This window comes from Amblyomma mixtum, chromosome 1 (assembly GCF_055824585.1).
Source record: "Amblyomma mixtum isolate Tamu chromosome 1, ASM5582458v1, whole genome shotgun sequence".
Taxonomy (NCBI): domain Eukaryota; kingdom Metazoa; phylum Arthropoda; class Arachnida; order Ixodida; family Ixodidae; genus Amblyomma; species Amblyomma mixtum.
Window position 1 is genome coordinate 10,652,244 of NC_143012.1, and position 21,804 is coordinate 10,674,047.

Below are 21,804 nucleotides of genomic sequence, written 5' to 3' on the forward strand. Positions count from 1 at the left end.
AAAGGGGCCCTTGGTATTGGGTCCTCGGTGGTGAGAACCAAATTATGACCTCAGTGTTGACATCGCAGACCTTGCATGTGGGCAGATGACTCAGTTTGAGAACATGAGGCTTTCTTGGAACGGAGCAGCAGTCGTACTTACTGTGCATTCACACATGTTTCTTTGTTGAAGTTTTCTCAGAGCGTAAAAAAACAAGAGTGGGTTGCAAAGAGGCAGAAACACAATGAAGAAGGAATGGATGAAAGAGAAATATCAAGTCCCAGAGAAAACAAGGAAGCACCGCTGTGAGTTTTTAAATCCACCTTTATTCCATGTTATAGTTACAACAGGTGTATTAGCCTGCAATGCGCAAATTTGGGTGAAAAAAAAAGAAAAAGCTTTTTTCTCACTAAATTGTTGGCTAGCCGCATCCGTTCTGTAGCATCGCTTTGGGTATTTCATTTTATAAAAGGTGATTATGGAAAAACATTGCTGTATAGTCCGCACCAATACTCATAATCCGGGAAACCCAAAGTTAGAGCTCGTAAACATATACAGCCCGCGGGTTGTACACCAGAATTTTTGGCAGCTTTTTTCTCCCTCATTACATTTGTATTAGAAAAAGAATTTCGGTGAACTGTACCGAATACGTACTGCGTCCATATCATCAGGCAGGAACCTCAATGTCGACAGGTCAAACTGTTAATGCAATGAATGCGAGGTAGTAATAAATTTCCTTATTTGCTTCTTCAGCGAACGTAACCCGTAACCCGATTCGTGCGCTCCGCGTTCCTCCAAATGGGGCTGAGTAAACGGGAACTCATCTGTTGTTGCCACCGTACAGGTAAGCTGCAAAAATTCCATATGCTGTGGTGGTGGTTTCAGATGAAAGGTTGTCGACAAAAGTCAGTAACACTGTCGGTGTTAGGGCTATTGCTACCTCGGTAGTTCGGCAGGGGTGAGAAAAAAACGGAAGCACAAAACAATTAGCGTAATAACGGCTACAAGCCCTGCTGCGAACAGGGTTTGTATATGTAGCATTTGACTTTTGGGTCTGGCCCAGCTAACGTGCATGTCTTCAAGGCTACAGGAAAGAAAACGCACAATCTTGATGGCCTCTTCAGACGACCTCGAGGCATCAGCGATTCTTCAAAATCACCGGCCCTCCTCTTGCTTTCTGTGCTTCATCCTCGCTCGCTGTGGCGTGCACACTGAAGTATACGATGACGAACAGGAAAAAAGCCGCGGGAAAAATGATCCGCGCGAAAAAGTCCATTCTTTCCGGTGTGGTTCTTGAACGCTGCACCCAGGACCACAGGGTGTGATGCCACGCCGACGCCTTGGGTGATGCGGAGGTGTGCTTACTTGATTCTTTCTCAACCTAGCACAAATGAAAAGAAAGACATGTTAGTTTCGTTTTGTTGTGTTCTCCGCGCAATTGTTGCAGACATTCATGCTTGGCAACTCTTGGAAAACTACCCCTTAATACAGGTGGTAACAAGGAATTGATAATACTCGTATTGCATGCATTTATTCCCGGTACAAGACAACACTTTTCCAGCTCTTCCGTTGAGGACATTGAACATGACCTGTACATAATTACATGTCAAATAGATGTGAACGGTGAAACTTTGTTTACAACAGCCTGTGGCAAGTAAATTTCAATTTGAGAATTTTCTAAACAGACGAGTAGCGACCGCATCAAATGAGCAAAGAAATAAGCGAGCACAACGTTGTATTCATTACATAAAAACAAAAAAAGCCGCCGCGGTGGCTCAGTGGCTATGGTGCTCGGCTGCTGACCCAAAAGACGCAGGTTCGATCCCGGCCGCGGCGGCTAGAATTTCTTTGGAGGAGAAATTCTAGAGGCCCGTGTACTGTGCGATGTCAGTGCACGTTAAAGAACCCCAGGTGGTCGAAATTTCCGGAGCCCTTCACTACGGCGTCTCTCATAGACTTAGTCGCTTTGGGACGTTAAACCCCACAAAACCAAACCAAACAACAAAAAAGAATAACAGATTGAATATCTTCTGGGAAAACTGCAGCTAAGGTTAACCAGAGTGCCTACGTGCGCGAGTCAGGTCGTTTCCCTAATAGACTGCGCTGGTTGGTTGATAAAGTGACTTTAAGCGGCCCTGAAACACCTTCTGAAGAGAGTACCTAAATTCGCTCAATCACTACATTGTGTTGTCATGAACATCTGAGCCAAATAATATACTTCCACACGCCGCAGAAAACCCCCAATCGCGCGCAAAAGTTGGCGAGCCCTTTCCGGCGACTTCGTACTCGCACCTTTCTCCGTTTCACGCTACCACATCTGTCGGTTAAGAGATGGCTATGATTCTTTCAGGTGTCATGTAGCTACCATCGCCGTGGCCAGTCAGCCGAGTCGCTCAGGACGGTCAGGAAGCTCTACCTCCCGGGAAATTCCTGCGCGTGTCGGCAGCTGGCGGAGGAAAGCCGACCTTTCAGGGTGCAAAAATTGACGAAAGGAGATGGAAAGGCACGAAAACGCTTAAGTTGAAATTTTGACTGCAGATAATTCAGCTTTTAACAAACGCGTTAAAAAAATTTATGCTGGAGGATAGTCACAAAGAGGCATTCTTTAACATACCAGGCATTCGGCAACTTTATCGAGAGCTCCCTTTAAACTGAGGTGAGCGCATCTGGAAAGAAACTGGGTCAGGCACCTTTTGGGCGCTCTGCGTGACGCGGAACACGTAGTCGGTGGCTGTCACGTAGAGCAGCAGGATGAAGACAAAAGCGAGGCACAGCGCTGTCCACGTGTCCGCCGCCTTGGCGTACGAGGTGTGCGGGAAGTCATCTTGGTTCATTCTGCCCACCAGGTTGTCCATGACCAGAAGGGCGACCGTGGGCACCAGGATGCGCACCTCCGTGCTCCTGCTGCTGATCCAGAGGGCGACCCAGGACACCAGCACGAGCACAACGCACGGCAGGTACGCGTTGATCATCACCTCGTGGACGTGGCGCTCGAACGTGAAGTCCACCTTGAGGCAGGAGTACTCGCCTGCGCAGAACGCAGGAACATGCAACGCGCAAGTACCCAGAAAGATGACTCTCTCTTCCGTTGGTGGACAAGGGAACAGACGGTGTCCAAAGACGCATGTAACCCCAATGAGGACTGAATGCAATAGCGATGATGGTGATGGCTTGTGGCCGTTCTCTTTCTATCGGGCGGACACGACATGCGCATCCTAGCCGGTTAGCATGCGGGGATCTCGCGTGCCGTCTCTTGACGCTGCGGCGTACTCCGCCGCGCTCGTAGTTCCGGCGGATTTCAGGTAGGTAAGCGGGTTTCGGTTGCTTGTACGCATAGGCTTTTTTAATGGGTGACAAGAACTGCTGATTCTTGTTATTTATTCACTTATTATTCATTCACTTATTATTTATTTTATTATTAGTTAGTTATTTATTCACTTATTATTATATTGCCACGCGCCTAACGCGCCGCGCGGCCTCCGCGCTGATTCGAAAACGACGACGAAGCGGTGATGGGCTCTCGAGGCGCGCTTGTTATTTTCTGTGTGCTGGAGCCTGGCTCTACAATTAAAAGAAGACTCCCAGTCTTGGGTTATTCCAGACGCCTACCTTCACGGCTCCTCTGGTCGTGACAGTATTTATTTCAAGGAGCCCCTTAAGGCCCTCGTCACGATAGGGGGGTGGTAAAAAATTTGAACATGGAGATACAAGAAGGAACATCTATCATGAGGAACTGAGCAAAAAACAAAACAAGAAAAGCGCAATACCTGAATAGTCGACAAGTATCAAAATGTGGCGGAATAACGAAACGCAAAATGAACATAAGGAAAAAAAACCTAAGAAACAGAAAGAAAAAAAAAACGTCTCAAACACATAAAGGTAACCAGAACAGAACTGGAAGAAGGCTACACATCGCTTTCGTTTTTTAAAAAGTTCATGTAATGATGTCGCATTCGTTTCAGTTGCGATTCAACTAAATGTTGTTACGCGCTCTGTAGTGTACTGTGCACGGTGCGAAGCGCTCACACAAGGCTTTTTTTCGTCACCGTCAACCCAAGCTCCTCGATGGTCGAAGGGCAGCGCTCATGGCCCTCAACCTAAGGGGCACGGGTTGGAGTCCCGTCTAGACATGTTTTCCTGTCCAGCGCAATAGGCGATATGCGAAATGCGCAGCGGCATCTCAGCGCTCCGAGAACTAGGCCCGCCATGTAGGTTCGGTCGAGAAAAAAAAAAACGCTGCTGAGCGTTGGGTAAAGACGGCTACAACGCCAAGTGTAATGCGAGGTATCATGCGTAAGCGCACCGATCCGTTTCCAATTGTCGCTTGCTGCGCTGATCAGTGACAAAGCTTTATTAATGATTTGTTTTCAGCTCATGATATGGGTGAGGCTATTCGTCTCTTATGGGAAGATGAGCCAGTTTCGAGAATTTATTAGCCAGAGGTACTTTGGTTCGGGCTAGTTGGTTCCTAGCCATGTCTGAAACAGAAAATGCTCAAACGGGACGAGGAATTATGTGGGACAATTGATATTTCAGTCAGCATATGTCGGTGGTGTTGCTCAAGCATGCAGTCCGGTCGCAAAGAAGAGCTTATTTCATTAATTTAGCGGCAAAACATGGTCATGTGCACTCAGCACGCTCCAGCTACACGAGCCTTGATCGGTCGAGTACAATGCATAGAAAGAATCATGCGCCATTTACAGCTTAGTTCTCGGTGTGTTCAGTTCTTGAGTTTCTCCCATGTTCAGTTGTTTTTAGAAACACAGGCAAAACTTTCTTGAACGTGCAGTTGTCGCAAGGTTCCAGGCACTGCATTCCGCTATGTCGTGCTGTCAACCGCGCGATATGCGTGTTAATGCTTCCTCGTAATGTAATAAAAACTGATATGAGAATGTTTTATTTCTTCACGTTTCTTGCAATCGACATCCACACGATGCAAATGGACGCTCTTTCTCTAGTCAAACACACTTTTCAAGGCAGCAGGGAAGGTCGCGCTACAAGATCGCAGTAGGAAATATTAGAAAAATAAAGGCGCCTTTGCTTTCAATATTGCAAACAATATATGCCTCCTTTTTTATTCTTAACACTCATTCTTGCCAGTAGATCATCTGCTACACATCTTTTGCCTCCTTTAAAATGTGTCGCTATAAGCAAGCGGAAATCAACCCCGGCAACTGCGCCGGGCTCTGTAACAGTGATGTTGAAAAGGGCGGATGTACATTAAAGGGATGGGATTACGCAACTGGCTGTGGGTCATGTGTGATTATAGTGCTGCGCATGCAGTTGCTAATACCGGACCGCCCGAAAATTTGCACTGCCGCAGCTCCAGGCCACCGCATGCGTGCACACGGCGCAAACTAACCGCTCGCCACCTTATCAGGCGAATCTTCGCTCACTTGAAAACACACAAAAAAAAAAGCTGAACTGCGATGATTTTACGGGACGCTTGAACCAGTGCCCAAATGCGCGCATTAAAAAGACACGGCACAAAGTTTGACATTTGTACGCATTTCCCGGTGCCGATTTTTGCCACCTTCAGCGCTAAACTTCAAGCAAAGCAGAAGACGCAGTATAAGCATGCTGGCACTGACTAAACGACAAGAAAGGATCTAAATTTGATAAAAGATCAGCGGTATAAGCTCTGCAACGACCAGAAGGTTGGCTCAATTTAGCAGAAATAACTTTACCTGTGGTACTTTTAGTGGTGCAGTCACCAGTTAAAAACTTTGTCGTTGTGAATTGCTGAATGTTGATGTCCCTTGTCACTTGTACGTTGTCACCTTTTCGCCAAGCAAGCACAATGTCTTCAGCCGTGTGGCCATCTGGTAAAACGAACAGTCCTTCAGAAAGGCTCCTCAAGAACCTCGGAATTTTTCTTACAGAATATAAGGTGCAGAACTGTCGCTGAATCAACAGTGTTGGACTAACGTAGCTTAGTTTTTGTCGTCAGTGTATACCCAAACTATATAAGCATATAAGCAACTCGATATTTAAACGTACGATACTTTGAGAAACTATTACTTCAACGCAAATGGCGCAACGGTGTAAAAATGGTGCGTTAGTAAAGAAGCATTGCTAGCATATCTTTACATTAGTTTAATTGCTCTCGCCACGGAAACTAATAAGATTTACGTCCATCACTCCATTTCAGGAAAGCAAGCTTACGTCCGAGATGGCTTTAGCAGGAAGCGTGGACAGCTCGCTTTTTCATGTCATCTTACAAAGCCTAAACGCAGCGAACTATCCGATGATTTAGTTTTCACTCAGTCGAAGTTAACGCTTAGTCACAAAAGTAACAATAATAACAAAAACATGAAGATCACCAAAATTTAAAAGTGTTAAATCCTGGCACTGGCGTATACGTCAAAGCCTTATTAATTACTGCCTCAGGTAACTTTGCAGGTGAACGCATTAAAATACAGGTCACAGCTCTTATTGCGACATATTTGGACGTAGTTTAGAGGTCCTATTTTACCTGGAGCGTTTAGTAGGCTTAAGCGTAAGTAAAATACCAGTGGCCGGCGGTGTCCCTATGTTGTGCGCATGGTACACAGCTTGTCGCGAGTGCCTCTTTTCTAAATCATTCTGGTGTCGCATGGACTTCTACTAATATGGTGGTTTTAAGGCATAAGCTTATTTGCCTCATTAAGCGAAAATCCGCGCTTGCGTGTGTGTGTGTGTGTGGGGGGGGGGGGGGGGGGGAGGGGGGCAGGTGGCGGTTAAACTAATGATTGGTCAAGCGAGCTTGCTCGAGGTACCGCTCGGGGCGAGCAAACTGGATCGCACCTAGGCGGAATTTGGTGGAGGTGCAGGGATGGTGACGGCAGTTTGGCAGTCAGGAAGACAACGAAGTTTCTGAGAAACTTCATGGGGCTCACTCACGCCCGCAAAGAATTGAATGACTCGGCGATGGCGAAAGCACAAGCATGCCCGCCGCTATCGGCCATGCTCAATTTAAAGCTGATAACGAACTTTCGAGATACGGCTTGCAGATTAACCATAACGGGCTGGAACAAAGTAGAATCGGCTCCAGCCTGAACGTGGTCAACGAGATAAATCCGGTCGCGTCATGCACCACCAATAAAACAGTACAAAGATTCGCGCAGTATAACGCACTGGAATAATAACACACGGTTTAATAGGTACTGTGTGGTGTAAGAAACCTGTTGAGTAATCGGCCCAAGAGTTTTTCTACCAAAAGTAGAGAATACTGTATTCTAATATCTCCTTCCTCGTGTTATTTGCACTCAAAATATAAAGTACGTAAAACGATATATACTCACAGCTCTCTATCTTGAGTCCGCAGGTCTGCCGATCGAACGGAAAGTCTCTGAAGTCCATGGGACACGAAAGCCTCAGCGACACTCTGCAGTAAAGCAACAGTGGCTGCTTTTTAACCTCAACGCTTGGATTAATATAAAACTTGTTGCTTTTTTTTTGCAATACCACTAAAAGCTCTTACTTGGAGAAAGACATTTTCACGGACGGGGCTGTCAGGGACGGGCGCCTGGCTGCCACCACTTTGTTGAAAAATAAGTGTTCATAAAGCTGCGGTTGTCTTAGCAGTGCTAAAAACACTTTTCGCGTTAGACACAAGATAACCATAAATGCAGGTTTTTATTCAAAACCGGTTCAGTAAGTGCTTCTTATCTACACACTAACTTCACTAACTTCGAGTCACCGCTTAAGTGTTGCCATGATCACGTCTGGATTGAGCCCTCAGTCAGGTTTGTGAGACGTACGTACGATGGAAAACAGTGAGCGCTATATGTGAAAAAAAAAAAAAGATTACTAATTTGATAGCTGAACATACCTATTCGCTTGTGTACTCTTAGCATGTCTCAAATGGCGAGACTAAATGGAGGTGCTGTGCATTTAGTGGTTCGAACGAGAATAGGGAAAGATGTCAGTATTTCGTTGCCAAAAACAAGCCCGAGAAATTCATGATATGTCTCCGCGGATGTTCGGAACCTATGTGTGTTACTGGCTTCTTTTGACCGTTTATTCTCGAAGGCTGTCGAGTCGATATGAATGGTTAGCTATCGTTTTTAACAAGTGGATTCGATATTAAAGATTTTGTGAATGTGGAGATGTTGTCTTAATAGAACCGTGAAGACGACTTTAAGGGCAGCTTTTGTGATCAGCCTGGGGAGAATTGCGTGTACTGTCGGGGACAAAAGTGGTATACTCCACGCGGCGGGAGCCGGAGCAACAGAAAACTGCGTTGCAACGTCATCTACAGGCGCCATCTCGGACCCAGATAGCCAATGCGTGTCCTTTATTATCAGCAGGCATGTCGCTTGGCTCGTTTCAATATTTCAGAAATGCGCTGCTTCCACGACTAGTTAGCCACGCGCGCGCGGGCATTCGATCACATCATGACGGTGCGCGCGCCGGCTCTCAAGCCATATCTCGAACGCGCGTTGAAAAAAACAAGACACAAAATGAAAAGAGGGCTACTGCTGCGGCGCCGCTCGGCATTTTGGCGAGCAAAAGCACGAAACATTGAAACGAGTCAAGCGACATGCCTGCTGATAATAAGGGTCACAGATTGGCTGTCTGGGTCCGAGATGCCACCTGCAGATGGCATTGAAACGCAGTTTTCCGTTGCTCCGTCTCCGCTCGCGTGGAGTATACCACTTTTGTCCCCGATAGTACATTCCGACTTCGCGATGCATTAGCTCTTTCAGATACAGAGATGCGATCACATATTATAAGCCAAGCACTTTTGTTTTTGAGGGCCCAATGGGACAAAAAGAGACGAGAAAAAAAAAGCTACTTTGTATTCGCAAGTCACAAACAGGAGGAAGAGCAGGGAATCGACGTGGATTTGGGAGGCATTCAGGTAAAATCAATTGCCATTAACGATGAAAACTCGCACGAAGTGGGCAAATTTATTTATTTCCGCTTGCTGTAGCCAAGCATGATGGTATATGTCTGGAGGAGGTTTAAAAATTAAGGGGACATTTAAGCTCCATCTTAAAGGCATGACGCAATGAATGATTATTTGTTACTTTATTTTTAATTGCTACCTCTTTCTAATTGCATGCACTCATGAGCATACATCAGTAGGCATTCTCAAATACGCTATACTTCACGAAACACACCAGGTATCCCCTTAATCAAGTCTAACGAACTGGCCTCAGTGGCCTAGGTTTAGCTTGTCTGACGCACTCCCTGAGGGTCGTGGGCGCAATTCCCAACTAATTACCCCAACTTTGTTTTCAGCGTAATTAATTTACTTTGCATCCTCATATGTCATAATCGCATTCTAGTCATGCTACGACATCATAGTCGCAATTTAACTCGAGTTTTATTCGTTTTCATTCCACAGTTCAACGTGTGACGTCACAACCCTCTCGACATATCCGGAACTAGTGTGACAACGCGCTCGGCTTTTCCTTCGAATGTCCGCTCTGACGCTGTCGCGCTGAAACTGACAAACACATCGTAACAGTCGGCAACACATGACATGCTGTGACAGTGTCATGCGTGTCCCCGAAGGGCAACTTCTACTGGATTGAGAGCCCGGGAAGAAATGACTTTATAGTACCGGGTATTAGACACCTTTAGCATGCCGTGTGCTGTGTGTCCGTTAGCGTTACCGGAATACCGGGAGCCCGCCCACCGCCAATGCTGCGTATGCGCAGATCGTCTCGGTGGCGCCAGATGGCGCTAGGTACCCAGCAGCTGCACGCACCCTCCCGCATCGGTACCAATCAGCGCGTTCTCACTGGCTGCGTGTGGAAACCCGGTACTCCGGTAACAGTAACGGTAACACGGTACACGGTATGCGAAAGGTGCCTATTGTCGGGTCTCGGGCCCGGCGCTCATTAGTCAGTCCGGCTGCCGACAGCCTGGTAAACATCCGAATTCACACGCCGCTACCCAGGACGGCGGTCAATTCTTTGAACAAGACTGGCCACTTCAGAACTTGGAAAAAAACCACAACTCGTTCCGCTCTCCACAGCCTTCCACCCCAGGCCATCGATCGATTGTCATCACTTCGCGGTTAATCTCCTTACACCTGCTAGTGTGACGTCGGAAGGAGCAAGGGACGTCATGACAATCGGTCGATGCCAATGGCCGGAGGGCCTTGTTTGAGGGGCACTTGCTGCCGTTACTTTATGAGAGAAGAAAATGCCCGCAAACGGCCCAGCGGAAATGCATGACACAAGGTACCGGGGCATACCTTACGCTATAGAGTACGGTGCCGTCAGGGTGTATGCGGGCCAGGGCATTGGGTTTCAGCAGCAGATGGAAGCGCCCGTTTACTTCGTTTACGAAGAACGGGTCTGGCAGCCACAGCCTGTACGGGTCGCCAACGTTGATGCGCTTCAGCTGACCGGACATGTCGTTGAATCCCAGCCGCTCGTCTTTCCACCGCTGGCGGAGCGTTAGCTGCACGCTGTACTCCTGCGCACAGGCATGGCAAGGTTCTTTAAGGGGCAAGCACGCTGTCGCGGTCAAGTTTCACTCACTAATCTACGGTTCTTTCACGTCTTTATTTTCCAGTTGCAATTTCCCTTAGTATTTTCCAGTAGTTCTGGTGCTCTAACTACGTTGAGTTTCAAATGCAGCGGGCTGATAACCGGTACTGCTCTAAAAAACCTATCGTCAGGGTACTACAGGCTGCATCGCTTTATTTATTTATTTATAAATACTATCGTCCTGGCTTGGTTTGTGGGGGTCTAGCGTACCTAAGCGACTGAGGCTGTTAGGGACGCCGTTGTGAAGGGCTCCGGAAATTTCGACCACCTGGGGTTCTTTAACGTGCACTGACATCGCACAGTACACGGGCCACTAGAATTTCGCTTCCATCGAAATGCGACCGCCGCGGCCGGAATTTCGGATTAGAAGCCGGGTGCCATAAGCACTGAGCCACCGCGGCGGCTTAAATACTATGGTCTTGAAAACAACGACCATGGCAGGCGAGTATACACAGTAACACAAAGTGAACTGCTGGTCTGTAGGCGCTGAGCAATGCGTACAGACCCTCTACTGCCGACGCGAGGCAACAAACTCACGGCCAGAGCAAGATATTCTTGCGTGCAAAATTGGTGTTGTGTGTGCCAAGAGCTACCTAGTTGCACTAGCACCTCCACAAGTGCGATGTCCAGCCCCCCACACCTATCAACAGAGACATCTCCCTCGGTTGCCTCAACCCGGAGGCTTGGGGCAACCCGTAGGCTTTTCTATCCGATAGTAAGCTTCGCATTTCCGTGTTCTCTTCGCAGGTTGGCTCGTAGCAAAACGAACTTAGCGCAATGCTGGGTACTTACCATTTTCTTATCGTCGATGTCGCTTATGGAGCGGAAGTACAAGTCGGTGCTGACTACCACAGGGCCTGGAACATGAAAGACGAGAGCCGAACTTGTCAGATTTGGCGCAGGATTTGAGAGTCGCCGCATACATAGGTTACACGAAAAAAAAAGTTATGTGCACGATTATTCCTAACCTGCGCCATCGTCCGAAGAGTTTCGTAGCCTGAGGCTTTAGCTTTTCTTAAAAGAAAAATACGCTGGCGGTTTAATATTGTTAAGCCCGAAACATTCTGCGAAAGCAGTTTTTTTTTTGCAGCTGGACGCCACGTACTTGAAAGCGCAATTGAGGTGTCCACTGACCCAGGGAGCCAGTTATGCGCGTCTTCAACTTTTTCATCATCTATGCCAATTTACCCATGGCGGCCTATGCTCCAGTGCCGCGTTTCTGCAGCAATTTTGTAAATGCCAACGCGTATTGCTCCAGTGCCGTATTTCCGCCACAACACTGTCCACGCCAACGCATGCTGAACACATCTCTGTCATCACGGCCCCATAGCTCAAAGCGGGAGAATATTAGTTAAATAGTGGTATTAGTTGACTACTTCGTGAGGCCAAAGCACATGAGCCCACCTGTAGACTCGTTTGTTCCCGCTGGTCGTAGCCTCTTGTCGTACTTCTCAGGTTTGAGCAAATCATTTAACGTCCGGGCAGCATAGCTGTCGACGTTGTTCCTGTCACGAGACAATGTCGTGGGTCAGCCACGTAGGCTCAAGCATGATAGCTAACGCATCAGGCGACAAGCTCGTAAGCAAAGCAGGATGCTGCACGACAAGAAGGTAACGTGCTAACGCAGCGAGGGTTTTCAGTGATTAACTTGTTTTTTCATTTATTATATTGCGGCACAATGCTCGATAAGATAGTAGCATGCCAACACAGCGAAATTCTTCGTTGATTAGCGTGCTTTTTTTATTATACAGCAAGTTGAAACTTTCGGGGCTGGTTTGCACGCAGAGCTACGATTAAAGAACCTGAATGACACCATGCGGTTTGCCTTGCCAAAATCCAAATGTTTGTGTTCGGTTCACAAGTATGCACTTGCTGAGAAAGAGCATATAAAGAGGATGCTGCCAAGATGTAAGCATTGCAACACCTTCGAATAGTTCAGCAAAATAAAGATAGGATGTGCGCATGCGTCCTCTCCATAAGTATCGCGCAAAGGAGCCATGTGCAGTTGCAAAAGCCGGAAGCGAGACTTGTATTGGAACAGTCCTCACTGGGCGTGGCAGACTTCCCAGAGGACAAAACATGTGGCGATACAAATAATTCTGTTGAAAAGTGGCTGGCTGTTATGGGGAATCATGATTACACGATGAAGCCTGGAAAAGGATAAATGATACTGATCAGAAAATTGGTGGCGTCACTTTCGAAGAGGGGCGGCTCCGTTCAATGAACCTCTCACTTATTCTGAGGGTTAAGTACTATGTAAAGTAAAAAAGAGTGTTAAGTAAAGAGTGTCAACTAAATAGAGTGTTAAGTAAAAGAACAAAATCACTGTAAAGACCCACATGCAAAGTTCATTAACACATCCACTGCGCCTTGCATCACAATCGATGCGCGTCGCCCTGTGGAACACACCAAAGAAGCACTTCGCTGGTCATCTATTTTGAAGAATGGACTGCCGATTTCATCGCGTACGCCTCGTGATACTCAGTTCTGCTAATATCGTGCAGGGAACGCTCGTGCTTTAACCTATTTTATGTTAATGTTTAATTGAGTAGAACAGCGTTCATACAGTGACAGCCGCTTTGTTCGATCAGCTCGATAACAGTACATGTCACGCGAGCGTGCGAGGTGTGACATATTTGCTCCTGGCAAAACAAGAACAGATCAAGCTTACCACTTGCACTTGCGGGTGTCTCCGTGCCGCCGGCGATGATCAACACGGGCGGAGCTGTCGCTTTCTTTGAGAGGGGGCCGAAACACGTACCCCTTTGCTTCTTCCGTACTTCTTTCCATCTTGACTACGTACTCCTCCTCCCAGCTTTCACTCTGCGCTAAGGCGTCCTCGGACGCCATCTTTGCTCCAGTACGACATTTCTGTCGCTTTCTTCTGTCGCCTCCTAACGGAGGCGCAAGCAATATTCGTTGCTCCTTGTGGAGGAAGAGTGATGCTCTTTTCCTTCTTTCCTCTTGCGTGCCTTCATAGGCAAGTCTCAAAAGATTGCAGGGCCTCTGCTGCCTTCCCTCTATCGCCTCTTTGTGCTGCCTCCTTAGAGTCGATTGGGGCCGCCGCCGTGCTTTGATATGTGGCAACGTGTTTACTTCTCTCCCGTCGGAGCGATTCGACACGGCGCCGCGCGAGATAGGCCACTAGTTTTAGTAAAAAAAATGGTCGTGCTCGTTGTGCTGGAGCACCTGCTGACACACTCGCTCCGACTTTGAGCGCCTGCCAGTAACGACAGTTACACACTTATGGCTGTAATGGCGTCTCGTTCTATCTCAGCACGTATGCCCATAAACAAGAGACGTTAATAACAAAACACACTAATACTACGTACGCCCTAAACAGAAAGGAAGGAAAAGGTAACAAGCGGTCCTCTAGCGCACTCCCTTTTATATCAGGGAGTGTCATATATCAGTTATATAAGGGAGCTTGCTCCCGTTTTACTCCCATATATAGTATATACTCTTATAGAGCAAAGAAAAATGCCGCTGTGTTTGTCAACTTGTCGACTGCTTTTTGGTGCGAACCACGTAAGTCAGAAAGTAAGCAGCCGGGGATCCTAATCATGCAACCTGTGCGCATTTCGATGCTCAGCTCCCCAGCTGCATATAAAAGTGCGCTGAAAATCGTGATTAGAGGTTAGTTGAACACCATAAATTGTGATCATTTTTTTTTACTTTGGTGCATCCTTACCGCTCTCGGCGCCATTTCTAATTAAAATGATTGAATGTGGCGGCCTTGTGTTGTTGCCTCTGCCAGGAATGGCTAGTCTGTGGTGTCTCTTTCTTTTGGTCTTTCATCTGTTTCGCGCAGTACCACCCATAGTGAAAAATATGCTGGAGGATAATTAAAATGCGGAGGTGACCGCCTGAATGCAGACGGGTAGCTTCATAGCAGGCGACGTCGTGCACGATGTAGCTATGAAAAATGCATTTTAGCTCTAATTGGAAGCCGCAGTGCAAAAGTAATGGAAGCAGCAAAAAATAGTGGAAGCTTATTGGAAAAAGCAGTGCAAAAATAGCGGAACATGGAAAGTAAATGACTGGTAAGTGACTCCTTAGTAAAAGGAAAGTAAATAATTACAATCATTTGTAAATTAGACATTAGACGCTGCTCGAAAATAGGATGCCAGCGCATTAAGCCTATTCAAGTGCCCCTGTCGACCGTCATTAGTTCCGCCTTCACGCCGCAGCCCCCGTGTTTTCCACTATACCCGTAATCTTCTAGTTCACTGTAGAGTGACGGATGGCGGTATGTGCTTCTGTCCAGAACTCTTTCATTATTCCAGTTTGGTGGTGAGGTGATGGTGGTGGCGACAAACTTTAATCAATGTTTTGCGCCCCCTGAACTGAGAGGGCCCGTGGACCTGACCACCTACAGCCTTTGCTGTTTGTTGCGTCTGCTGAAACCGCTGTCTTTGGTCTTCTAGGCTTGAGCTGGACATCACGGCCTCCCACTGCTCAGGTTGATGGTTTGGGATTTTCGGCGCAGCTTCTCTGCTTAAAAAAGTGAGTACTCCTATCTGACCACTGCTCCTGTGCTGACGGATGGCGGAGTCATCTGGAAGTTGCAAATGAAGGCTGTTTCCATGTGTCGCCATTATCACGTGAAAAAAAGTTTATATATTTGCTTGTTTTACCTCTTAATTTATCTGCCGTACTGTTATGTCCATGGGTTTCTTTTAATGCATTCATTTAACTGATTTTGTTTCCAGACGGTAGTGCGTTTATCAACAATCTCGAAGTTTGCAACTTGAACACAGTGTTATTGACCGTGGGTGTCTCATCAGTTTATCTGACAACCGGGATCGCTGCAGAGCTTGACAGCTTGTACTACATAACGACCTCTGGGCATCGAACCGAAACAGAGGAGTAAAGTAAGTGTAACGCGTAAAAACTTCTGGTCGAATCCTTACGATATACTGCGACCGGGAACGCCTGTGCAGGGGATAGGAACGCACCCCGCAATTTGCAGTGCTTTCCTGTCACGCATCAACGACACTTGGATGCCTTCGTTGTCCACAGAACGTGGTGTACACGTATTCGGTTATTACGCAATCACACACTTGTACGGTACGTACGCGCTAACAAAACACTTCTACGGTATGTCCGAACACGTTCAAACAAGACAGTGCTTGAACGCTTATGTGATTTAAAATGTACTATCGGGGACAAAAGTGGTATACTCCACGCGGCGGGAGCCGGAGCAACAGAAAACTGCGTTGCAACGCCATCTACAGGCGGAATCTGGGATGGAGACGGACAATGCGTGACCTTTATTATCAGCAGGCATGTCGCTTGGCTCGTTTCAATGTTTCGTGCTCGCCAAAATGCCGCAGTTTTCCGTTGCTCCGTCTCCCGCCGCATGGAGTATACCAATTTTGTCCCCGATTGTACGTACCTTATTGCGATTTCAGGAATGACATTCAGTACATCCGTTTTATAGTGAGGTTTACCTCTTTTCGCTGTTATGGGAATGACTAATGGGCTTTTTGGCTCTGCGCATCAAGTGGTACTATGCTTGTTGGCGTGTCGGTATTTGCTTCACCAGTTGAGACCATTGGTAGAATTAGCCAATCCGTCACTTCCTTCAGGACTTCCTTCGCACTTTCGGCAGGAAGTCCATGACTTCCTGAAGGAAGTCATGGACGACTTGGTCTAGTTCTTGCTGTTGATAGCTGGGCCTAACCGACAACACAGGCCTCTGTACGCAGCGGCGTGGCCGGAAATATTTTTCGGGGGGTGTTACACGCCGCCGGTAGAAAATAAAAAGAGAGCCTGCGTCCAAACAATACCGTAGTCATTTTTTTTCTGCTGTAATAACATCCGGAGAGTTAGTTGTTTCGTTCAGTGTAATATCTGCATAATACGAGTGCCCCAAAGTACTCTGAGGATTTAATTCGTAAAGAACATTTATTTTCTCACAGAAAAATACTCGTACAAAAACCGCGCGTATTAACAATAATTTCACGCAATATACAACACAAAAGCTTCTGCTATACAACAAAGTCAGCAACAGGGAACGAATGGCATTTGTCATAACTTCTGCCCCATGCATGTTAACCTGCGCCCGGACGGAGAGGTGCTTTAAAAAAAATGCACTTTTTATTTTCGCTATAGTTTACGATCATTCGAGTACAAAGCAAATGATGAAAAAAATAGGCTGGCGTTAAAGGTACGTTTAATTGGGTGAACTGTGCCTACAAATAAAACGAGTGCCATGTTTCTTGTGATGGCGAAGAAGAGTGGTTATATTCTGAAATAACTTCCGCTTCTCATTAGACCAAGAACTACTTTTCTCGACAAACCGGCACTCTTCTTATATTCGTTTTTACATCTTTATATATCGATGCGGCGTGAATAGCACGCGCAAAAAAAAAAAAAAAAGCCGTAAGGAAGGGGGAAAGCAGCGCTAAGAAAGTTTCGGGGGTTTTCTGACATCGAAACAGTGCGAACTGACTTCACTTCGCCTGAACGCAATCAGCTACCCTTGCGGCGAAAATTCCTATTACAATGTCTGCGTGACCCTACTTCGGGGCAATAGTTCGGAGCAGTGTCGACGTCGCCTAGTCCGAGCAGATGTGCGCTCGCCGTCGCATAATGCTGGCGCTGAATTTAACCCGCGTAATACCCAACCTAATGACGTCAGGCCGTGTCTCCATTCTTGAGGTGCACGTCACTGTGGAGACTACACGTGCGCATGTACGCCGTTCCGAAGTTGGTTGCCTGAGTAAACGCCTGTCGTGGACCAACAGGTGAAGCACCTTAGCGTTGCGAAAATAACGCAACTGAATGAAACAGTCAGAATAACTCCTCACAAGGTGCTTGAAATGATTGCTAGTCTTACACCCGTATAACGTTGTATTTAACCACACTTGTACATCCACGAGCCGTCTTCAAATGACTAGTTGGCGGTAAAACAAAATCTGCGCGCAATGAATAACTGCTACTTGCCGCCTCCGCGCACGTTTCCTCATATGGACATTTCGCACGAACTTCGAGTCGCCCAACTACTGAAGCTGAACACCTAAACTAGAGCTTATATACTTTAGGCAAAACAAACCGGATGAGCCACTTAAACGCACGCAGAGTGGTTGCCTCCAAGTAGAAAGGGAAAAAGGGAATATAAAGTTGATAACGTCGATAAGCACGTGATGCCCTTGCTCGGGTTCGGGCCTGCGTACAAGAAGAGGTGACAGATGTTGCAGGCATTTGAAGAATTGGCACGCCACTAGGGACTGCACAGAAAGACACAGCGTTTGCATTAGGTGGCCGTGATTGTCTGGAACTAGACTTTTGCAGTAGCTTTCTTCGGTGAAAGTTTGTTAGTGCTGATGCCTCAGTACGAACCGTAACTGTCTCCAACCTGAGTACCTTAAGGGCTTCCTCTCGTGCTGACGTTACACTTTTGTATACCTCCACAGGCCTTACACACGGCAGAAGAACGTTGACGAAGTAATACCTTACCACTAGTGTCACCTCTCGCAGGACATGCTGTTAAACGTCATTGTAGTGGAGGATGCATGTATAGGGTGCTCTTGTACGCGGGTTATAATCTCTATGACGAGGTATCCGCTGCTTACACTGTCCTACGCTGCAGCTTGACTTGTATCGGTGTCTTGGGGCTAACAAGTACCGTTTGCACGATGAGTTCCATGGGATCTTGCACTCGCGAGCATGCAAGGACTTGGTACCTCCTGAGTAATTTGCAAAGTGCAGCCTTCAGTTCCAGCAAGGCGAACCGGTTGCCGATGCACGATTTGGGCCCAATACCGAACGGCATGTATGCCCCTGGGTGAATGTCTTTGGACGCTTCGGGGGCAAATCGTTCCGGCTTGAAGTGGAACGGGTCGGGCCATAGCTGAGGGTCGTGATGAAGGTGCCAGACCGGTGCGAGCACTTCGCAGCCGCCAGGGATGAGCTGTCCGAGGATGGTGGTGTCGGTGCGACAGTGGCGCGACACCAGAAGCACCACGGGAGGGTAGAGACGCAGGGCCTCTTTGACGAACATGTCGAGGCGTTCAAGCTCTTGGAGCTGGCCGTAATCGAGATCCTCGTCTGCCGGGTACCTCTTCATCAACTCCTCGTAGACCTGAAAGGAAAAGATGAAAAGGACAAGAAAAAACATAAAACAACAGAAATGTGAGGTCATGCAACAGAAAGAATAAGTAAAACGAACGCCTTGCAACAGTATCCTTCTTCACGTCGTCGAGAACAACTGTACTAATCAGAATTCTAGTGCAAACTTGACCAGCCTTTACACTGTGCGCTTAAAACTCGTGTACTAAATGAACGAATTAAAAACCATAGCATCTGCTCTCCTCAGTTGAGGACAGACCATACGCGAAATGCCGCATGCATTTTTTGCAGAAATATAATCGCACACGCAGAACATGTACAGGGTTGGTCAGAAGTTCCCAGGCCACATGGTCCGCTTTTAATCAGTATATCCTGGCACTTAAGATTCCGATGGAGCTATCGAGGTTCTCAGATGGTAGAACAATCCTTCGTCTATTCTCTACAGATATTTTGAGCTTCCAGGGTATCACAACAGCCTGACTATGTTGCTCAAAAGCAAACCCTGTGGCCTTGGAACTTTTGACTGACCCTGTACCTCTTTGACGGTGTAATTCTCAGAACTGGAACTAACTGGCGCTGGGAGAAGTATAGTGATCTGCGACAGGCCTTGAAATGCAGCGCAGTACAGCTGTCATTCGAATGTGTACGGGGCAGGTAATTTGTATGGGCTCTCACATATACACACTATCGCCTGCATCTTACTCTGGCAGCTCGCTGACTTGCAGCTGCTTCTCTCCGAACCACTGAGTAGACGGGCAAGTGGTCAGCATATGTGGCGAGCCTAGAATTTTTGGGCACTCTGAAGTTGCTGCCGGCATATTCTGACCCCTCCGGATACCTTTACTCCGAACAAAAACAAAAAAAGAAGGCGCTCTCAGCAGCATTCGTAGACGATGCGAGATCATTTCAGTGGTGTTGATGTGTTGGTTCTCATGTCTCTTAATTTGAAAAACAATGTAACAGTTTTGCCAAACGCTGGGGCCTTGTAATAGAAACTTAAGGACGTTAGTAAGAATTGATGCCTCCTGGTATATCTGAAGAGTCATGCAGGCAGGAACACACCAGTTTCTTTGACTATGTTGTAGCTAACAGGATGCTTTGACTGTGGACTGCACCGCGGCGGTAGACTGGTTGTTTGAGTATCCGCCTCGCATGGGGGAGGTGCGTGGTTCGATCCCCTGTGCCTCCGGGCAGATGAAAACACCTTGTGCCATTGCGCTCTTTGTCCAAGATGCTCTAACGCAGTAAAAATTTATCGTCATCGTCAGCGACTGTGCAGAGCACAGGCGTGCGGCGCCGTTTCGCGTTAGTTTGTTTTGTAATTTCTTCCATGTCTCACGGCTCAAAATCATCAAACCGTAGCGCAGAAGCTACATCTTATGCTGATGAAAGGCCTAACCTAGGTAAACTTAAAGCGGCTGGCAGTTTCTAATGGCATTGTTAGTCCGTCCCGTCATGTGTGTTGCTTTAATTGTCATAGTTAAGCTTTGTTTATTGTCTGATAGAACAGTTGAATACGGACATGAAAAAAGAGAATCCAGGGGATTAATTCAACAGACCTTTTTACGATCTAAACAGGCAAAATACAATGATAGGTTAAGAAATAAGATGAGAAAGGTGACCCTCGATACTGAACATAATGAACAACAGATGACTACATTCAGTGAGACACTGAAAGTTGTAAGGGAGGACGTTTGTTGAGGCCAAGTAGTAATATCACATTTGGACCACAAGGAAAAAACCAACCTGAGAATAAGAATGGGTTGGTGTGTGTTTGACAAGCAAACCAAATCTATGAACAGTAGCCTACAGACATCACTCATGAGAAAGGAGTATAACTGTTGAACCCTGCCAGCTTTGAACTGCGGTGTCGAGACTTCGAGGTTAACTGAAAACTAAGACCATTGCGGCGACCCGCACTGGAGCAATGCGAAAGCAAAACGTTCGCATACTGTATCGCCGTCCGTGGCTGTTCTGACGTCCATATACTATACAGACGTGCATGTCTATATTGTCGTCTAAGTGTATTATTTCGTGTTTAGTTAACTATTTATACCTCATCAACCAAAATTTTTCCATGGCAACATTTTGTCAATCACACTTTCACACATTTATCTTCAGAGAACGACTTTGCGGGCAATTTTTACTGACGCGACAGAGTAGTATAATGCTCTCGCATTAATAATCTCAATATCAAATTAGGGCAAATTAGGGTGCCGTCAAGAGGGAGACAGAGGCGCATGGATTAGATTACGCATTGGAGTTCATAATATCCTAGCCAAAATCATGATCAGTGAGCATGGGCATGGAACACAAAGAGAAGGTAACTGCCGATCCTTTCCGAGAGAATAGAAAAAGTTGCGCGGTCTTACTCGGGCCGCGGCTGGCCCAGCATGGGTCGAGGAGGTGAGTCTGCAGATAACGCATCCTGGCAGAAAGGATAGCGGCCGCAGCGATTCTCGCGATTGATTACGCTCTATTTATGGTAATCATTCGTAATTTTTAAAGTGGCATATATTTGAGTCCTAACGAAAACTAACGAAGGCTAGCGAAAAGGGTTTAGCTTAAGTTAAGGACAACACAGCGAGCTATGGAAAGAAAAATGACATGTATGACATTAACAGACAGAAAGAGAGCAGATTGGGTCAGGGAACAAACGCGGGCTAATGACATCCTAATCATAACTGATATCAAAGAGACGAAATGGGCATGGACAGAATATGTAACGCGTAGGCAAGATAACCGAAGGTCGTTAAAGGTAACGGTCTGGATTCTAAGAGAAGGCGACCGAAGCAGGGGGCGGCAGAAAGTTAAGCGGGCGGATGAAATTGATAACTTTGCGGGGATAAGGTTGTCGCAACTTGCACAGGTCAGGGTTAATCGGAGAGATATGGGAGAGCATTTCTCCTGCAGTAGGCGTAGTCAGCATAATTACGACGATAGGCTTTCTTCCATGCGGCAGGCGTTACCTTATCTTGCTCCAGCGGGTGCTGCGCCATCAGGTGAAGGATGAAGGACAGCGTGCTCGCCGTGGTCTCGAAGCCAGCGAGCAGGAAGAGCAGGCTGTTGGCCAGTAGCGTGTCGTCATCGATGGGCGCCAGCGCGGCTGCAGGCTGCTCCGTGCTGGCCTCGTGGTCTTGCTCCTTTCGTCATACAGAGGAAAAAATGGTGGAAATCCACGTTACTTTCTTCACTGATAATCCACGGTAGAAAGAAGGTGGGAAGATGGTTCTTGATACACGCAAAGTGGACAAGGGAG

At 47.1% G+C, this 21,804-nt stretch overlaps 2 protein-coding genes across 2 annotated transcripts in view; both read right to left on the bottom strand.

Annotated features, from left to right (window-relative positions):
- Positions 1-327: 327 nt before the first annotated feature.
- Positions 328-12,603, bottom strand: LOC149365443 (glutamate-gated chloride channel-like). The gene is made up of 8 exons (XM_089542689.1): positions 12,518-12,603; positions 11,874-11,974; positions 11,262-11,326; positions 10,172-10,395; positions 7,263-7,345; positions 5,667-5,801; positions 2,670-3,007; positions 328-1,360 (listed from the first exon to the last, which is right to left on the bottom strand). The coding sequence occupies exons 1-8, from the start codon at positions 12,601-12,603 to the stop codon at positions 1,118-1,120; spliced, it is 1,275 nt and encodes a 424-aa protein (XP_089398815.1). The 3' UTR covers positions 328-1,117.
- A 3,757-nt stretch (positions 12,604-16,360) lies between these two features.
- LOC149365444 (cytochrome P450 3A8-like) overlaps positions 16,361-21,804 on the bottom strand; it is a 32,073-nt gene continuing 26,629 nt past the window's right edge. Inside the window, exons 7-8 of the mRNA XM_089542644.1 lie at positions 21,515-21,688; positions 16,361-18,558 (exon numbers count right to left, since the gene is read on the bottom strand). Of these exons, the coding sequence (XP_089398770.1) occupies positions 18,046-18,558; positions 21,515-21,688 (687 nt within the window). The 3' untranslated portion in view covers positions 16,361-18,045. The remainder of the gene's footprint in view (positions 18,559-21,514; positions 21,689-21,804) is intronic.

Excerpts from the sequence above, each read along its gene's own strand:
- LOC149365443 (XM_089542689.1), bottom strand. The coding sequence starts at position 12,603 with ATGATTCCCCATAACAGCCAGCCACTTTTCAACAGAATTATTTGTATC. Across the intron at positions 11,975-12,517 it reads TGGGAAGTCTGCCACGCCCA|GAACAACGTCGACAGCTATG; the intron begins GTGAGGACTGTT and ends GTCTCGTGACAG. Across the intron at positions 7,346-10,171 it reads ACCGTACTCTATAGCGTAAG|AGTGTCGCTGAGGCTTTCGT; the intron begins GTATGCCCCGGT and ends GCTTTACTGCAG.